Raw genomic sequence first — 18,382 nt, forward strand, 5'->3', positions numbered from 1 at the left:
GTTGGGAGTCGCTTCTTGCGCCTTGAGGGGGAGAGAACAGATCACTCCCTCTCCAGAGAACGGCCGGTGGACTGACGGGGATGGAGAGCAGTATTTTGCGCTAACAAAGAACCCATTCCCTTTAATGTTGTCTCCTCCTACCCCAGAGGGTGGGGGGGTGTTGTGGGATTACAAAGAGAGCCATGGAGAGACCAAGACCAACATCTTCACTACACAAAATGCAACTTTACACACAGGGTTTATCCCATATTTGACCCATGTTCGGCAACAGTAAACAGGGAGCTGGCTGCTCCGAAAATTTTATGACTGTGGAGAAAGCAAAATGAAAAACTGATCTAGATTCATCAACCTGAGCAAAGGTCAACATTGCAGAAATCACAGTTATCAATATATAATCAGAAATAGACTTACAATCAAATCAAATCAAGTAATTGGATGCGTTATCCATGAGTAGTAGGATTACAGACTAAAAGGCATTAATTGTAACTTTTGTTGCAGTACCTACAGTATGATCTCTCTCCATCCGTGGCATGTGGATTTTTTTGGCATATGTGAATATCTTTTTTTAACTGTAATATGGTCAAGGTGATGATGGTGGTTCTGTATGCACAGTGTGTCCAGATGCACCAGATACAGATGATATTATGTAATATTTCTGAGGAGGACTAGGGATATCGCTTGTTTTTTTAACTGTCACTTTGTATGATGTATAAAAATTTGAAGCACTCATCGTCTTTTGTAGCATCATTTAGTCTGACTGGATAGAACGTACAGTATACAGCAAAGTTATAGTGAATTACTCAACAATTTCAAATATGATTACGATATTTTAGCTTTGAAATAATTATCATCAGCGACATGTTTTCTGTCTGTTTTTGATTTTTTTAGAATTTTCACTATTTCATATAGACCCTAGAAAAAGAATTAACTGAAAAATTGTAAATTTCTCTCACAGTCAGAGTTTTATGATCTGAAACGCCCCTCAATAAGGCTTTCCCACAGAAAACTATGGAAAACAATAGCGTACAACCGCTGCCTTATTTCCACAACACTAATTTAGTTGTTTAAGTGTCTCACTGATACCAGAGTCTTTTCAGGGAAAAACCTTTTCAAATGGAGATAACACAACACGTCCTTTGGTTCAGGGCTTTGCGTATCTACGCAGCAGAACCAAAGAAATCAGAGCGCGATTACAAAAGGAGAGCGTGTGTGGATGTTTGGGTGTGTCACACTGAGAGTGGGAGGGCCACTTCAAGTTCCAGGAAGATTAACCTGAGCACCTGTGTGATTCACAGCAAAGTGCATGGAGCAAAGGACTGCACTGCTCCACGTCAGAGGAAAACATGCAGAGTAAGTCCTTACTCGTTTTTAGCAGTGATTACTGCTTCTTTTCACTGTAAGACATGTTGTATTTGAATCTTCTGTTCAGTGTAGTTTTCTGTCGAGCTCGTCCCATATATACAGTAGAAGAGTTGCAAACAGACAGAGTCTAATGAGGCTGGACTCAGTACTCTACAATGAAACATTCGAGAAAAACCTCTTTCAGTGTCAAATATTACTGAGAAAGTTACAGCTGAGAGCATATATTTGCTTGGACTGGACAAATATGATCAATAGCTCATATTTGTTGAACAACAGCTCTTGTTATTCAGCTCAATTGATGTCATGAAATGATGCTACAGTGGCTGATATGTTTAAATTTTGTCTAATTCAGTTCTCAGTGGCTGTTACTTACAAATAGCTAATGATCTAAATTACTGTCAGCGTATTTAATTACATTTGAAAAATCATTTAAAAGACAAGTTTATAAATACTGTTTCTGTACGATCTTGTTCATTTGGATTAAACAGATGAGCTATTTAGGGCCGAAAGAATACCAGCCGCGGAGGGTTGTGTTTTCTTTTGAACCTGAGGCAGGTGCTGTAAGGTAGAAGGTCCTGAGTTTCTGCATTCCTTAGATAGTTTGTCACCCACCACTGGACAGAATGACGGGTTTTAAAGGCACTTCCTGCTCGTGTGGAAAAAAAGCTTTGTGTTCTCTGGTGCTGAATATTTGAAAAAATTGTTCTCTGGTGCTGAATATTTGAAAAAACTTGGGATCAGAAAAGTTGTTTTCTCATCTTGTACCAGTCCTCGTCTCACTCCGCCTCCCCTTGATCCCGTGTGGAAGCGTGAACGTATTGCGTCAAGCGGCTTCCCCTGTCCTTCATCGACAAGGCAACTTTCTGCTGTTTCTGTCACTTATATATCACCTCCCCAAGTTCAGTATAAGACTTTACTTGGCAGTCGCCCTTCCTTTGCTCTCTTTTTACTGCAACTGTTCCTTACTTCGGTGGCCCTGAGGGTCCACACGCAACAATATTTCACGAAACACAAAATATCTTTAAAGGTTGACATATAAGAATTTTGAAGTGTTTCAAAAAGACCTCATTGCACTGATCATTTTGTTTCTCCGCCTCTGTGACTTTTTATGACCGAATTCGAGTGCCAAAGGATCAATGCCAGATTAAAGCTGCACACACACTGACCTTTGACCCTTGAGTTGGACTGACTTTGACGCGGAATAGCACCACATTTCCTTAGCACGGTCTCTCCGGAAAATAAGGAATTTTACTTGAATCGCATCTACTAGAACGCTACGGTTTCTCATCCCACCACGAGTTATTCAACTTGTGCCACTCAAAACATTTTTGGACGGCGTGTCATTCGCTTGGTTGCTTTTTATCTGTTGTAAAAGGAGCAGAATGTCACTGTTGTTTTTCAGGTTCTCAAGGTTTTCATCCAACATCAGCACATATATAGCGACTTACTTTGTTTGTGTACACCAGAACGAAAACACCTTGCACCTTAACAAGTCAGGTTTAGATAAATATTAGGTATTTAAATCATGGAAAACAACCTGAAATCCATTCTCAGGCAGTTTCACAGTATATTCACACTTTTATTCATGTCACTCAAAGGAGTCTGACACGACTGCCTTGGTGACTCATACACAACACATAGGTGTTAACGACCCTGTTAGGTGATTCGCGAGAGATGTTGGAGGCCTAACAAGTCCAGTGGTCTATGTTTTAGTATTTCTAGATATGCAGTGATTTTGTTTATCTGGAAATCTACGTAAAGACTTGCATCTAATCTGTAAAATGTCTCTGCATCTTTCCTCCCTCTTCCAGGCATAAGCTCTCCGAGAGGCCGGGTCCTCTCAGAGGACCAGTTCAGCTGCTCCATCTGCCTGGAGGTGTTCGTGGAGCCCGTCTCCACACCTTGCGGCCACAGCTTCTGCAAGGCGTGCCTGCAGGGCTACTGGAACCACAGCAAGAAGTTCTCCTGCCCCATGTGTAAGAAGAGCTACTCCAAAAAACCTGAGATGAGTGTTAACAGGGTCCTGGCTGAAATATCTTCCCAGTTTCAGGGGCTGATGATGGCTGGAGGGGCTGGAGGGGCTGGAGGGGCTGGAGGGGATGGCGGGGCCGCCTCACGGGGATCCACACTGAATCTGAGCTCAGACACAGGCCACAGTGGCTCTCCAAGGCCTAATACTGGAGAGTTCGCCCGGGCTGGGGAGGTTCCCTGTGATGCCTGTATTGGGAGGAAGTTAAAGGCACTCAAGTCTTGTGTGAACTGCCCTGGGTCATTCTGTGAGACCCACCTAAGGCATCATAAAAAGGTCAGTTTGTTTTTTGGTTTTTGGTTTTTGGTTTTTAGCATTGTTGCAAGGCAATAAATACCTGCTTCTTCCTTCTTGGGAATCCCTCTCTTTTTATTATTGTTTTATTATTTTGTTAAATCTTTCAACTTAATCACTACATTGTTTCTGTATTTGATTCTAAATGTTGACAAAATTCCCATAACTTTTTTTTTAGAGGTTTAAAGTAAAATAAAGCAAAACCTTTTCCACACTGTTCATCATTTCCACACATCACATGCTGTATGTATTCTGCATGCTCGTTACAAAACTTTGCAAATTAAAGGCGCCTTTTTATATGGTCGCACAATTACATCATATTTATAATTTGAGATACTTTGTCCTTAATTATCATATTTCCCTCTAATTCAGCCTTGTAAAATTGTCTTTTGGTATTTTTTGGTATTAATGGAAAGCAAACAAAGGATTTTAATCTCATGACCTGAATATTTAATGTTGTAAATGAATGCTACTGAACTTATAGCACTGAATTATGTTACTCTGAAAAACATATATCTGAATTTATACGGTGGGAATTCGTCTCTTTGTAATTTCCAGTAGGCAATTTCAAGTTGTGCAGTTTTAAAAACTTGATTTTAAATGGTTTTCTAGGCTTCGCAAAAAAAATCTAATTGTAAAAAAAAAAAAAAAAAAAAAAAAGAACAACCTATAATTGAAATCGCTCAAATTGGGTTGGTGAAATTCAGGCACCAGGATTCAAGATGAAAAATTCAAACTGGAACATCTGGGCTACAAAGCCATCGAGCAAGAATGGAATCAAACCATATAAATCATTAATTATAGGTGGTTGAATTTCAGAATTAGTAATGCAGTTGCTCGAATATTCACATTATTATGGCTTTTTTTCCCCTTTTTTTTTTTGCTCCATATATATATATATATATATATATATATATATCTGTGGAAGATATGCTGAGCATGCAAGCTTGCTTCAGGAGCGTTCCGCCGTCTTGAACACGTGTGCAGTAAATGCCTTCAGAGCTTCCCAGCTCAAGCAGCCTACTACTGAATGTACCCATGGTTACAAGTCTTGCTCAACGGCAAGTCACTGGCCGTAGGCAGATTTCCTACCATATCTGGGGACCCCTTGCCAGGGCCCTGGGTTTGTTATGCTCACATTCAAATTCCTGGCTCTTTCCCTGTTACACAGGTGAAGTCTTTGTCCTCTCATCGTCTGATCGAACCCACTTTCCACCTGGAGGAGAAGATCTGTAAGAAGCACGAACGGCTTCTGGATGTCTACTGCCGCACCGACCACACCTGCATCTGCATGGCCTGTGCCGAGGCCACGCACAAATCCCATGACATCGTCTCCACTGACCATGAGTGGAAGAAGAAGATGGTGAGCTGTAGCCCCTCAACATATAGAAATAATAAAGGAAAAAAAATAATAATATTTTTGACATTAAGCTGAGTTTGCACTGTTTACGACAAGGTTTGGATTTTCTATCTTGCCTTAAAAGTACCTGATTGTGGCTTAGTGACAGCTGCAAGGACTGTCACGTGATTTTCACGGTATAAAGCTGTTGTAGATATCGATTTTTAGTAATCCGCAATCCTGACTTTCCTTTTCCAGACTAATCTGGGAAAGAAGAGGTCGGAGCTGAAACATCTGATCAAGGAGAGAGCCAAGAAACTGGAGGAGATCAAACAATCCATCAAGGTCATCAAGGTAAGACCGACAAAATTTTAAGGAGCCAAGATCTCACCTGTGAGTCTGGCCTGTGTTTGCATGTTACTGGAGCCCTGGCGAGTGAGAGACAAAAAACACAGCATGTTTGAAAGTTTTGGGGTCAGTTTTCAAGTCTTTGAAACATGAGTCCAGTGCAAGTAGTATTTTATATTTTCAAAGGGAGAAAAAGAACGAGAGTTTGAATTTAAAAACTGATCGCATTCACATTAATTTTCTTAAAATGAAATTAGAATAATTTTAGACTGGCTTCCTTTTTAAAACAACAGTTTGGTCAAGAAAACAGTACTTTATCAGAAGTTGATGACACTGACAGACCAATATGCAAATTTTATTTATTTTTTATCGGTCTGTTAGTTTAGAGTAAATCCATACTTTGTGCCTTATTCCATTTAAAACTGGTTTTATTCAGGCATGTCACATGCTTTAAAGTCGGTATCTGATTATTTTCCTTGTGTAGTGCATGACAAATATTTGCCCAGTCTAATTTAGTGCTTCTCACGCACTGAGGCTCGAAAGCTTTATTTGCACTTTGAGCAGCTCTCTCTTATCCAGGCAGGCTCAGAAAACGTGAGCAGGCCGTTGAACGTGTATGCAGTAAATGCTCGAGGGCACTTCGACAGGACACTGCCCCCCTGTTGCAGATGTAATGACCTTTTTAATTACAGTCTCACTCAGGTAATCCTGCCTCCCACCACACTGCAAATTTACTTCGTTAGAGAATCTGAAACACTCTTTGTCGGGACTTTCCCCACATCTTCCTCATGCCTCTCCTGCTCCGTGTAACTGGAGAAGGCAGCTCGCTAATGCAGTTTGTTTTTCGCCTGCGTATGCTGCACAGACTCAGATTCATGTGACGGGCTGTTGAACCGGTGCAACCAGTGGAAACATTTACCTTCAGTTTCCCACACCCAGTTCTTACCTGAAGCCTCGGTAAAACATGCCTCAAGCGTAAGAGATCAAAACACCGAGGGTTGCACTGCCTGTGTTCAAATAAACGAAAAGGCTGTAATAGCAATTGTAAAATGACTGAAATGTGATTGAGGTTTTAAATGGTTTTCCTTAACAATGCAGTGAGTAATAAAATCTTGAGATAAAATGTAATTAGGTTAAAAGTAAAAAGTGTAGAATGTCTATAATTTGCATGTAACTTTTTGTCAAATAATAAATGAGCCATATTAAATGCTTTCTGATTAGCAAAATTGCCCAGGTACAGTCATACTCTTGGTTTCCTGCTTGGTGAGGTGATTTTTATCTACTTTCACAAATACAATAAGGATTAAGTTACCAGAGGGTTGAATATCACAATGTCCACTGCGTGTGCTGTGCTGTGTGTGCTGCTGATAGATTTGGAGAAGACATGGATGCATCCCTACAAGTTTTGGAGAAGAATAATATAACAGAGTGAGAGAAATAAAGTGTATATTAATGAAAAAAAAGATACACTTAACTCCAGTAAAAAAAACATAGCTGGAAAACTGGAGACTAATGTTGAAACCTATGCAGAGGTAAGTTTGAGATGAAAAGCTTGACTGGGGGAAGAAGTAAAGATGTTAGAGTCTCGTTGTTTTTAACAGTTTTATTTGAGGCGGTTCAAAGTGCCTTTAATAAAACATAATCAGGCAGTAGGACAGAGACACAAGGTGATATAAAACAGCGTATAAATGGGATTTTAAGAGATTAAAATAAAAATTGAAGATGAAATAAAATAAAACAGATTTTAAAAGAGAATAAAAATAATAATGTGTGGTTACAGTGCAGTGACTGCGAATGAATGCTTCCAAATTTAATTTCATAGAAAGTTTTAAGCTTCACTTAACAAGAATTTAGTGTTGGAGGAGTTAGTTCCAGATATGTCCTGCCTAAAACTGCTATAGTTGAGATGTTTATGTAGCTAAATCCCTCTTTTATCGTCTTAAATAAAGGGAACAAACAAATAGAGATATCAAAATTGAAATTGAAATTACAAAATAAGATACAATAATAGCTTTCTCGTGGACAGTAGTACATAACTAGTCCAAGGAAAAGTGTAGGGCAGAAACTATTGTGTTTAAAAAGATGATACTAATTTTCCCCCTGACTATAGGTGCCTGAACACTAATTCTGTAGTGTGGATACAAAGTTAAAAGACAAATGGTCAAAATAAAATGCAGTTGCTCAGTCTTTTAATATAGACTGAGCAACGTAAAATGCAGGATCCTACAATTCCCATAATGCAACTAATAGAACCTTTTCATTAGACCCTGCCAGCCTGGTAAAAGCCTACGTTTTTCGAAGGCTTTTGGTTGTAAATTTGTAAACTCTCAGGCCGAGCTGAGATAACCCTGACGGCATCGCTGTGACATCATCAGGGTTATTTTCTCACATTTGAAAAAGCTGTTTTGGAGACACAGAAAACACCATACAACCATTTTAACAAGCTTTTGTTGGACTCCCCACCTAGAGCTCTTTACCAGGTCCAGCTAATTTGGTTAATTTCCTACTTTGAGTTGGGTCTTAAGGAGGATTTGATTTATCTGGACTGTCTGAGTTGACCTTGACTTACATTTTCTTGAACTTCCACTTGACTAAGAGCCTTAGAGTACGTATGTATTCAGCTTAACCTCCACCCCGTGTCCTCTCTGCTTTGTAGGCCAGTGCTCAGAAGGAGTTGGAGGACAGCTGGCAGGTGTACGCCGAGCTGCAGCGTCTGGTGGAGCAGAGTCAGGCGGAGCTGGTGGAGCTGATCGCCATGCGGCAACGTGAGGCGGAGCATCACGCTCAGGAACTGGCTCGAGGTTTGGAGAACGAACTGAGCCAGCTCAGGAGGAGGAGCAGCGAGCTGGAAGTGTACGCACAGATCCAGGACAAAGTGGTCTTCCTTCAGGTAATACAGGCTCCCAAGTGACATAACACACCCCGTGGCAGCCATGTTGGAGGTCCAAAGTTTTGAAAATGTGATGTATGTTCAGAATGGCTTATTAAGCTGTGATTAAAGAACAAATTTCAAATATGAAAATTTCACAAATAGTGGGAAAACAGAAATTTCCCAAAGATTTTTTTCCCAGACCTGCCATTTTGTAACATCAGGAAATGATGAAAAGATGCTTTTCAGATTTCAAAATTTTCAAAAAGTTTTGTTGTTTGTGAGCTGTTACCCGAGCCACATTTGCACCACCCCCTTTCCCCGCTTTTTGGTGCCGTTCTTCCACTTCTGATTTCTTTCATTTCTAAGATGACGAACACCATCAATCATAACTATACCCAAACGGTAATTGTAAAGATGCATGCTGGCATTCTAAGCATTACCTCATTAGTCATTTCTCCAGTGTGTAGCCTACATACTCAAAACAAAATTAGTATGCATTTGGGACAGAGCAAGGGCCTGAATTTTTTAAGAGGCTAAGGCATAACAGTGTAAGCTACTATGTTATACTTAGAATAATAGAAATATGCAACGAACTATACATTAATAATGTTACCAACCAGGCTGGAAAAATATGTTTTTTTAAAATTTCTCTCTCAGAAATAGACAAAGCACTTGGTCGTAATTGCACAGCCGGTTATCCAGTGGACCTCCATGGGTGCACCAGCTGTAGTTGCTAGGATATTTGTGACACAACATCAAAGTCTCTACGAGCGGAGCCAGCTGTTATGGAAGTTCCCCCTCGTGCATTTATCCCCGGACTGTTTATGTAGATAAAATGTTGATTCTCTCTCACATGAAAGACGTCTTTGAGGTTGCTGATTTAGAATTCAGAAAAAAACAACAACTGTGTTTTGGAAGAAAAAAGTGAGAATATGCTGACGGATTCATTCACGGTCCTGTATCTGTGACTCTCCTGGTACGTTTTTCCTGCATTGATTTTTCTTTGATATTTATTTTTTATTTTTTTTTTTCATTTTTTTTAGTTTTCACCCCATAAATCTATATTACATAGCACTGAACATAGTGGGATTTTTTTTTTTTTTTCAGATCTGTTCAGAGTTCCACATCAGTATTATTTTTAGCGTGTTCTTTTCCACTGCAAAGACTTTATTTCCCCTGAGGGGTCATTAAATTTTCATTTCATCGTACCTTGTGTAACCTCTCTCTTCCATTTCCTGTAGAATCTGGCGACTTTGCCACCCCCGCCCGAGCCCACCGATTGGTCGGCGGTCAGCATCAACACTGACCTCTACCTGGTAACCATCCGCTCCTCCGTCAGCAGCCTCATGGACAAGTTCCAGGAGGAGCTTAAAAGACTGTACGGGAAAGGTAGGGGCAGCTAGCCAAAGTCAATTTCTCGCTCCTTTACGATAAAACACAAAAGATTCACAGATAAATCCATAAATATATTGAGTAAATATATCGGTAGCTACACAAGAATGTGTTTGATGACAATGTACAGCTTTCAAAGACAAACTAACACATGGGGTTTGCTGCAAGGACAACAGGACATCACATGCCATGTCAGAAGTGCAAAACCCTACATGTATGACCGATACACATGCTGGACAAAATAACAGAAACACCTCGCGGTAATGTAGCCACATTCAACACAGGGCACCTTTTTAATGTTCTGATTCCCATAGTAAGGTGTTTCTGCTATTTTGTCCATCATGTGCATGACAAAATTTCACACCAGATTTACTCTGAAACAACTAATAAAAAACAGCTTTGTCTTTAAAAATGTATAAATTAGGTGACACCTCTTATTTAATGTGTGCCAAGGGCAACAGTCTCTCATAACACTCATAGTGATATATACAGCATTTTGTATTGTACATGTACCGTGTACTATTAAAATAAGAGTTCATCAACTGCAAGAAAGTAAACTCTAGATCACAGCCAGAATGCCTTGCTGTGTGTGTGTGTGTGTGTGTGTGTGTGTGTGTGTGTGTGTGTGTGTGTGTGTGTGTGTGTGTGTGTGTGTGGATTGTCTAAGCAGAGTTTCAGTAAAATCCATCCTCTCTCATCCAATGCCAACCACACTTCCTGTGCGAAATCCAAATCAGGGAACTGTAGGTCACTGTACGAGGCACTTTGAAATAGAAAAGTGACTCATCATTGCACCAACCAAAACCATCACGCTCGCACATTCACACATACAAGATGGCAGGGACAGATGGAGATAGTGTTGATGCCACAGTTCATCCACTTGGAATCAATGGAGCGGCGGCAGCAGAGAGCTGACTGACAGCGGCACATGTCCTGCGCATTTACAGCTCGGGACAAGATCTGCGTGTTTACCACCCACACGCGCCATCTGATTTGACTTTGACCCTTGGGCTGAATGACTTGCTGACACGGTCTTTCCCTCTCTTTTCCGACCCTGTTTTTCTTTCTCTCTCTCTCAGAACTCAGGAAGGTGCAAAACTACTCAAGTGAGTACCACTTCAAATTGTTAGCCCGGTGATATTACTGGTTTGCCCTTATGCTTTTTTTTTGGTTTTTTGGTCATCCTGAGCAGTGCAACCAAGGCTTTAAATGATGTTCAGTTCTCCTAATTGTCCACAAGATGGTGCCACTTCTTCACTGCACAGACAAGCTCAGTCCAGGGGCGTGCAGCCGGTGCTTCCACCACTGCAACTTTGTTTAGGGTGAAATCCAGTGACACACTCCGTAGGACAGCATGAGTTTGGATGAATAAAATAATCTAATAAAAAGTGCCGAAATTAAAAGGTGAACTGTAACAGGGACATTTCTGATGGTCATGATGGCTGATAAAGGCCCCAATGGCCCCTAATGTCTTTTTCCCGAGAGTAACAAGAGGCAAAGAAAATTCATCATTGTGATGGTAATACTGTCATAATATAGTGACAGGAGCTCTGCTCTGTCCTGTCCAGGTGAGGTGATTTTGGACCCTGCCACGGCCCAGAGGAACCTGGTGGTGTCTGACGACGGTCGCCAGGTGAGGTATGAAGAGCGCAAGACCTCCCACTCTGAGGGTCCGAAGCGCTTCAGCCCGGCCCTCTTTGTCCTGGGCCGAGAGGGTCTCAGCTCCGGGCGCCACTACTGGGAGGTGGACGTGGGGCGCAAGACGGCCTGGACGCTTGGTGTGGCCAGCGCTTCGGCCCGCCGCAAGGGTGAGATCAAGCTGAGTCCTGAAGGGGGATACTGGTGTCTGTGGCTGAAGAACGGGGAGGTGAAGGCTCTGGCGTCGTCCCGCCTGCCTCTAATGCTGCCAGCCCAACCCAATAAAGTGGGAATCTTCCTGGATCATGACGGAGGCCAGATTTCTTTCTATGATGTAAAGACACGTCTGCATCTCTATACCTTTGTTGATACCTTCAGCGAGAGCCTGTACCCAATCTTCAGCCCCTGTCTCATCCAGGAGGGGAAGAACGCTTGTCCTCTCGTTATTACCCCTGTTAAACACACCTGAGACAGTCTGTCGGCAACGTTTCTTTTTTTCATTTTGAACAAGTATTGGTGGTCTTAAAATAGCCATAAGTTTTTCCTCCTAAATAAGCCAGTTAGTTTTAGTCGGTGCATAGCACTTTACCTCAAACAACTTGAATTAAAAAAAACCAAACAAAGCAAGTAATTTTTTTATATCAAAACTACCCACTACAACACTCTCTCATCATATGACCAGGTTATTGCATTTGCTTGAATAAAAATAAGGTTCCATGCAGATCCTAAATGCGGCTGACCCACAGAGTGACATTGATAAAATGATTCAAATTAAAGCAAGCATTCTGTTACCAGTGTGTGTGTTACGGTCAAAGGAAACCAAATTGTAACATGGATGGTACTTTATGGACTGACTACATATTACAAAGAAATATATTTACAATTTGGTCACTTTAGTAGCCAACAGTAAGGCCATACTGTATGTTCTCATCTCAAATTGTATAAAAAAAAAAAAAAAAAAAAAAAAAAGAAGGATATTATGGTATGAAAAACTGTGAAGGACTAGAATGAATTACTGCAGAGCCAAATTTGACCCGGGGTTCTTACTTTTTGCAGTCCTGGTTTAGTTGGACGTCTTATGGAGATAGTTAAGGTTGGGTGATGCTGTACCTCTGGCACTTTCCTTTCTGTGTAAGTCTTTGTTTAACTGTAACTAATAGGCTTTGGAGACTTTACAGAATAAAACTAATGAAGTTTGGTAGATGTAAATCTAATGGCTAGAGCCATAGGCTTGCCTAGGGAACCAAATGAGAGTTTTTGTACATACTGATGACATTGTTTGCATAGGGTATTTTTTAAAACGCAATATGGACCTAGGATTGTTTGAAGAACCATGAAACTATATTATGCTTCTTTCTGAACTTCTTCAATAAAGATGATCAGTTACAAAAAAAATAATTTAATATAGTGGGGTTTTTTTTTTTTGGTTTTTTTTTTTTTTCCAAAAAGTGAGTAAGGAACTTTAACCCCCAAAGGGTTTAGCTCCTGAACAGGCTCTGATGAGGCCAGTGGAGCTAGAAAGACCTTTAGGTGGTTATCCTTAAAGCTGCAATAATCAATATTTTTATATTAATAATAGATCAAAGAACTATGTGTAATGTGAAACAGACAAACCCACTGAGAATTATCACCCAACTCTACAGTCCCACTCAGCTCCGCAGAGCGTTTTGTCATCTTTCAGCTAACCTTAGTGTTTCGGTTTTACTTTTTTCGTACTTTAGTTACGAGCCGTAAAACAGTTTTAGCAATAAACAGTTGGGGACAAGCTGGTGAACACGGAGCATTTAGCACATGAAGAGCCAGATTTTTCCCAAAGAAGTTGGTGGAGTCAAAACAGAGCTGAGGGAGATTTTTTTTGTTAGTTAATAAGTAAGACGCATTAAAATTAGATAAAACAAATACTTCAAATATTTGATAAAAACCAGAAAGTAATTGTCCATATGAGCTGAGATGACAGCCAAAATTTATATTATAAATATTCCAAATAGTGCAAATGATTGATTCTGCCTTCAACACAACTACTGTGAAAGCCATAAAAAAATCAACACTGAATTTGACAAAAGCCGTCGCGCACTGCAGTGTTTGTGTTTTGTTGCTCCTCTCATGTATCTGACCCAAGCTAGACTGCCGGCGTTCTCCAAAGGGTTAAAGTTATTCCTCCTGGTGCTCTGAGGGCCATTACCGGGGAGTATAAATTTGTATCTGGTGCAAGAGGGAAGGAAGGGAGGGGGGGGTATATTTTGGGTCTGACGTGAGTGTGTTAGTGTGGTTACAGCCTGTCTCATGTGTCAGGGAACAGCAGAGTCTCGAGGCAGCTGCTCTCTGGTGAGTGTCCCCATATCTTTACTTTTTCTGTCCCACCTCGTCCTCTCCCACATTTTAATTTCTAAACTTTAACATCTGCTTCTCTGTTCCCCAGTATTTATCTCTCAGTCGGGTGTTGTTGTTGCATTGGGGATTTTTTTTTAATAGTTTTGCTGAATAAGAGCCGTGGCCTGAGCTAAGGATTTTTTTTTTTTTTTTCCTTTTGCACTCAGTGTAGAAATGTAAAGAAAAGACATGTTTATACATTTTGAGTCGCTTTCATCGTAAAATAACCCGAATCTTGCTCAGAACATGAAAGCGGTGCAAGACAGGTCACGGGCTTGCCCAGTATTTTTGGAAAGATTTTAATCTGGTCTGTCATAAATACCTAGGCCTCAAGCAGAGAGCTGCTTGTCTTCAAAGTCAAACTCAAATACTTACAGTTTCATAGACATGTGGCCAGTGTACAAGCTAATTAAACAAGCCTCATATATATAGTTTGAGAACAAGTACAGGCACAATTGTCTTGTTAAAAAAGCAAAGATCTGGAGTTGAAAATTCAAGGTGTGAAACAACACATGACCATATCAGTATCAACGTATATGTTGGCTAATAAGTATCAAATTGTTGCAGCACAGAAATGTCAGCCTTAAAATTTATCCACCAGAGAGCATTTTTCAACAGAAAAGATCCCGCACTTTGCACTTTTCACACTTTAAGAGCTAAATTTAAGGGAAATCTTTGGTTATATTGGTTATATGTTTCTATCAAAAATTAATATGCGTTGATATATCATTAAATCATCATTTTTAAAATCTCAAATATTGATATGGATCGGCTTAAAAAATCAGGTGAAAAATAATAAAACAAAAATAAACAAAAAAAGCAAATAACAAACAAAATGGAAAATAGAAAACATTGTCTAAAACCTTGAATTGAATTGACATGACACATATTTTCAAAATCTTTGTCTTGAATTTGTAACAGTAAATGAGTCCCGTCCTGCTTTGCTTAGTATAATCGCATGCAAATGACCCCAAATAAAGTCACGCCATCTAACCTTAGCGACCTCAATATCACAGCAGGTTTGATGCCCCGTTCAAAGGCTGGTTGCTTGCGCTGAAAATGACGCTGCCTCTCCGCCGTGTAGGAATGGCCACCACTGGAAACCTTTCTGAAGAGCAGGTGCACTGCTCCATCTGTCTAGACGTCTTCACCAACCCTGTATCCATCTCTTGCGGACACAACTTCTGCCAGAGCTGCATCCTGGGATACTGGAAAACCAGCCCTCTGTACCAGTGTCCTATGTGTAAGAAGTCTTTCCACAAAAGGCCTGATATTAGCGTTAACACTGTGCTGAGAGAAATTGCAGAGCAGTTCAAGGAGATTAGGGTCAGAGGTGTGGAAGGGAAGGTGAGTACAGAGCAGGAAGAGGGGAGAGAAAAGAAGTGGACAATGGAAAGAAGGAAAAGGGAGGATGAGGAGAGGCTTTTGGAGAAAGATCAGAAGCAGAAGCTTCTGGAGGAGCTGAAACAGAAGCAAGAGGAGGAGAGGAAAAAGAAAGAGTGGTCAAAGCAAAAACCAGAAGAGAAGAAGCCACTAAAAGAGGATCTACCTCCGTTAATCCCTCATGTGTCAGTACCCAAAACCTCTCCTCCACCGTCACCCCAAGCCAGAGCTCAGGGTCCAGCTCCTCCACTGGCCCAAACGTCACCCCCACCCTCACCGCAAACCCCTACCTCTCTATTGCCTCAAACCTTACCTTCACTTCCTTCCTCCTCACTCCTACATCCTCCGTGGGAGGAGGTCCTGTGTGATGTTTGCCTTGGGGAAGGCCGTCCAAAAGCGGTCAAATCCTGCCTTGTGTGTCTGACTTCCTACTGTGAGGAGCATCTGAAATCTCACGCCGCCAGGTTCACCAAGCACAAGCTAATGGATCCCGTGGCCAACATGGAGGACAGGATGTGTCCGAAGCATGAAAGGCTCCTGGAGCTGTTCTGTAAGAAGGATCAGACTTGTGTGTGCGTGCTCTGTACTGAGACAGACCACAGGGCGCATTACACTGTCCCTGTAGAGAGAGAATGGATGGAGAAAAAGGTGAGACAGATTTGCTCCCATACAAATATACAGTACAGTTCAAAGGTTGGACCAGTGTTTCTAGGAGGTAGAAAAGCTTTCATGGTGAAAAACTCATCGGCGGAGTTAAACCGCAATTGGAAGGAATATTTTAAAAAGGCACACAGGTGCTTCTCTAAATGCCACTTTACACATGTGCAAGACAGACAATCCCCACAATGCTTCCTCGAGTCAAAACTAAATTAATGCTACTTCATATATTCTCTCTAAAAACACAGAAGCCCAACTGTTCTCACAAGAAAATTATTCCAAGAGTAAAGTGAAGATCATGACATGTTGTTGTTTTTTTTTTTTACATTATTGCGTGAATACCTGTCATCAACCATGTTTCTGGGAAATTATGTTGTACAGGCACAGCTGAAGAAGACAGAAATAGATGTCCAGCAGATGATCCAGGACAGAGTGAAAAAGGTGGAGGAGATCAAACACTCTGTGGAGCTCAACACAGTGAGTCTTCCTGAGATCAAATATAGACTGTTGTCGTGCAACTAATAACCTCAGAGATTGATTTACATTTCCCACACTATTATTAAACATAGATCTCTGTATTTTGCTGGTCCTTTCAGGCCAGTGCTCAGAGAGAGATCGATGAAAGCATTCAGGTTTTCTCGGAGCTTGTGCGCTCCATCCAGAGGACTCAAGCTGAGCTGGTTTTGGCTATCGAGGAGAAGCAGAGGCAGACGGAGAGGTGGGCCGAAGGCCTCGTCTCTGAACTGGAGCAGGAAATCTCTGAGCTGAAGAGGAGGAATACGGACCTGGAAAATGTGGCTCGGACCGACCACATTCATTTCTTAAAGGTGAGGGCGTTTTGTCTTAGTCAGCAAAGTTGGCCTTTAAAATTCAAGTTGAGGTAATTGGTAATTTGGTATCTCTGTGTCATGCTGTTGGTGACATTTCTGTGAGTGTTTCCCTAATTAAGACCCAGACACCCTCTCGCTTTTCAGTGCAAAGATGAGATTAACTTGTTACAATTCCAGTGGCTTTCCTCCCACCACCTGCTTTGGCAGCTTTTGCATTATTTGTACAACAGTGCCCTCTTCCTGTTCTGCATTGTAATGCCAATCTAAGCATATATTTTAAATTTAATCTGTTTAATATATGATATATATTTTGCATTAAAGTTGAGGATATCCCATTTTTCAAGTAACTTGTTTATAAGTAATTTTTTCTTGCTGTATCTCTCTGTAGAGCTTCCCAGCCCTTAGCACTCCTCCATCTGTTAAAGACTGGTCTGAGATCAGTGTTCCCACTGACATGTGTGTTGGTATGATCAGGAGATCCGTGTCCAAACTGGAGCCAATGTTACATGAAATGATTGACAAACTGGCTGAGAGTGGTAGGATTTTCTTTAACACTCCAGTACATCTTTGATATGTTTCTGTTCCTTTCGATTTTAAATTGAGAGCATCTCCAGAAGAAGCAGAACACACTATATCCTAAGAGAATTCGTTCTTTTGTTTTTTACAGAGATCAAAAAGATTCTGAAACATACAGGTAAACAACTGTTGGTTTTTTTTTTGCATTTGGTTTCATTTTTCCATCTCGAGACTCTCCAACAAACTAAATCCTTTGTTATGTCTTGTGTTTTTGCAGCGGATGTTACTCTGGACCCTGACACAGCCAATCCGTGGTTGCAGCTTTCGCAGGACAGACATCAGGTGAGACACCTTGGAGCGTGGCAGGACCTCCCAGACCACCCTGACCGCTTTGACACGGTGGTCATCGTCCTGGGTCGTGAGGGCTTCACCTCAGGGAGACATTACTGGGAGGTCCAGGTGGGGGACAAGGATGACTGGTACCTGGGAGTAGCCAGGTCTTCTGTCAACAGAAAGGGAAGGATCTCTGTAAGCACCACTCAAGGCTACTGGGCTCTGGCCATGAAGAAAGGCCAGGGGTACCGGGTGTCAACGTCTCCACCATTACTGCTCCCCCTCAACCCCAAGCTCAAGCGAGTGGGTGTGTATGTGGACTACGAGGAGGGGCAAGTGTCGTTTTATGACGTGAGAGCTCTGACCCATATTTACACATTCAAAGATATGTTCACAGAGAAGATTCTGCCTTTTTTCTACCTGTACTGCTGTGACAAAGCCTCTGATACCATCATGATCTGCCCTGTGAACGAGAAAAACCTGATCAAGCAAAGCTAAGGACAAGACAGTAAAAACAACACTGAAAAGCCCTTGATGAAAGTTAAAACAGACTGTATTTTGCGGTAGACGTACCTAAAATCCTGTGTTTTATGTATATTTATTACATCTGTAATGTAGCTCAACAAATATATTAATTGTATTCATATCAGCTCATGGACGTTTCACAAAACCTGGAGGGGATGGTTTGACATTTTGGAAAATATGATTGTTTTCTTTCTTGTTGGAAGTTAAATAAGAATATTAATACCACAGTCATGTCTGTCTGTTAAATATGAAGCCCCAGGCAGCAGGCGGTTAGGGGGAGACAGCTAGCCTCACTCTGTCATAATGTAACCCAATTTGCCTACCAGCACTCCTGAAGCTCAGTCATTAAAAGGATTAGTTTGACATTTTGGGAAATACATTTACTTACTTTTTGAGTTGGATGAAAAGATTGATACCGCTCTTATGTCTGCGCGCTGAATATAAAGCTTGAGCTAGAGGGTGGTTAGCTAGTAGCACAATGACATGAAAGTAGG

At 41.2% G+C, this 18,382-nt stretch overlaps 1 protein-coding gene across 3 annotated transcripts; it reads left to right on the top strand.

The window, feature by feature from the left end:
• Positions 1-1,239: 1,239 nt before the first annotated feature.
• Positions 1,240-18,023, top strand: LOC120797201 (E3 ubiquitin-protein ligase TRIM39-like). Of its 3 annotated transcripts, XM_040140622.1 has the most exons (13): positions 1,240-1,350; positions 3,174-3,667; positions 4,857-5,048; positions 5,283-5,378; positions 8,029-8,262; positions 9,486-9,633; positions 10,716-10,742; positions 11,205-11,269; positions 16,066-16,161; positions 16,281-16,511; positions 16,903-17,050; positions 17,182-17,208; positions 17,308-18,023. In XM_040140622.1, exons 1-13 carry the CDS (start codon positions 1,344-1,346, stop codon positions 17,859-17,861), a joined length of 2,319 nt encoding a protein of 772 aa, XP_039996556.1. In that variant the 5' UTR covers positions 1,240-1,343; the 3' UTR covers positions 17,862-18,023. The 3 variants fall into 3 exon arrangements, with proteins under 3 accessions (XP_039996556.1, XP_039996558.1, XP_039996557.1); XM_040140624.1 differs by lacking the exons at positions 1,240-1,350; positions 3,174-3,667; positions 4,857-5,048; ... (3 more) ...; positions 10,716-10,742; positions 11,205-11,269 and adding exons at positions 13,571-13,599; positions 14,729-15,675; XM_040140623.1 differs by lacking the exons at positions 1,240-1,350; positions 3,174-3,667; positions 4,857-5,048; ... (3 more) ...; positions 10,716-10,742; positions 11,205-11,269 and adding an exon at positions 14,704-15,675.
• Positions 18,024-18,382: the final 359 nt, after the last annotated feature.

This window comes from Xiphias gladius, chromosome 12 (genome assembly GCF_016859285.1).
Source record: "Xiphias gladius isolate SHS-SW01 ecotype Sanya breed wild chromosome 12, ASM1685928v1, whole genome shotgun sequence".
NCBI lineage: Eukaryota > Metazoa > Chordata > Actinopteri > Istiophoriformes > Xiphiidae > Xiphias > Xiphias gladius.